General features: G+C 46.0%; 1 protein-coding gene across 1 annotated transcript; it reads left to right on the top strand.

Annotated features, from left to right (window-relative positions):
- Positions 1-29: 29 nt before the first annotated feature.
- LOC110035007 (crocetin glucosyltransferase 2-like) lies at positions 30-1155 on the top strand (the record flags this gene model as incomplete). Its single annotated transcript, XM_020739245.1, is given in 1 exon segment — positions 30-1155. A coding segment is annotated over 1 exon segment (725 nt), but the record flags the coding sequence as incomplete, so codon positions are not given.
- Between the last annotated feature and the right edge of the window lie 112 nt (positions 1156-1267).

The following is a 1267-nucleotide window of genomic DNA, read 5'->3' as shown; positions in this document are numbered from 1 at the left end:
ATACCCGGCTACCAACCAAATCTTGTTGCAGGAAATGAACTGGTTAGCTTCAGTGCGACGCGCAATAACAATCGGGCCAACAATACCCTCCGTCTACTTAGACAACCGCATCCCCGACGACCACAGATACGCCATCGATCTCTTTCGCCCAGAAACCTCTGCCTGCAAATCATGGATCGCTTCGCTCCCACCAGCATCGGCCATCTTCGTCTCCTTCGGCAGCATGGCCACTCTCTCTGCTGCCCAATTCGCCGAACTTGCCTTCGGTTTGGCTGCAACCAACCGCCCATTTCTCTGGGTAGTCCGCTCCTCAGAAAAAGCTAAATTGCCTCCGGGCTTCCCAGACAGCACTGTAAAGAAAAATGGGGGTATGTTGGTGAGTTGGGCTCCTCAGCTGGAGCTTCTTGCAAGCGGTAAATTTGGCTGCTTTGTGACACACTGTGGGTGGAATTCCACAATGGAGGGATTAGGTTTGGGAGTGGCGATGGTGGGTTTGCCGCAGTGGACGGATCAATGTACTGATGCGAAGTATATTGAGGAAGTGTGGGGGGTTGGGGTGCGTGCCAGGAAGGGGAAGGATGGGATGGTGGGGAGGGAGGAGGTGGAGAGGTGTGTGAGGGAGGTTATGGAAGGGGAAGGAAGTGAGGGGATTAGGAGGAGGGTGGGGGAGTGGAAGGAGGCTTCGAGGCGGGCCATGGATGATGGTGGGAGCTCTGATCGAAATATTACAGAGTTGTTGGATAAGTTCTGTTGACGGCGAAAAATTTGCGTATGTACGCAGCGATGCGTATTTTAGAGATGTTATTCAGATGTTTATTAGGGGATTATATTCGCGTTATACCCCCTGTAATCTCCTTGTAACCTACCTATAATCTATCTGTACCTTCTCGTAAGTCTCACACTTCTGTTTTCACACATTTGTATGTTACAGGTAGGTTACAAAAATGTTACAAGGGATATAACGCAGATATAACCCCCTAATACCCTTTGAATAACCTCCCTGACGTACGCAACGCTGCATTCGTCTTACGTACGTAAATTTTTCTCCTGTTGATATGATGATGAGAATAATTTTCTTAAATTCCTCGTTTTTGAGAATACAAATAATGAATAAGATTGAATGGAAGAAGTGATTTTCAATTTGGTTTAATTCATGTGTGGGTCAAAGATGGTGTCTTTTTTGCATTGTGTTTTGGTTCTGTTTCGCATGATTTCATTTCTTATTTTATTAAGTGATGAAACTGGATGAATAGATTTATTTAAATTT

Source organism: Phalaenopsis equestris, unplaced genomic scaffold (genome assembly GCF_001263595.1).
Source record: "Phalaenopsis equestris unplaced genomic scaffold, ASM126359v1 Scaffold195270, whole genome shotgun sequence".
NCBI classification, from domain to species: domain Eukaryota; kingdom Viridiplantae; phylum Streptophyta; class Magnoliopsida; order Asparagales; family Orchidaceae; genus Phalaenopsis; species Phalaenopsis equestris.
Note: the sequence above shows the minus strand (reverse complement) of the source record. Positions and strands in the feature narration are given on the sequence as shown.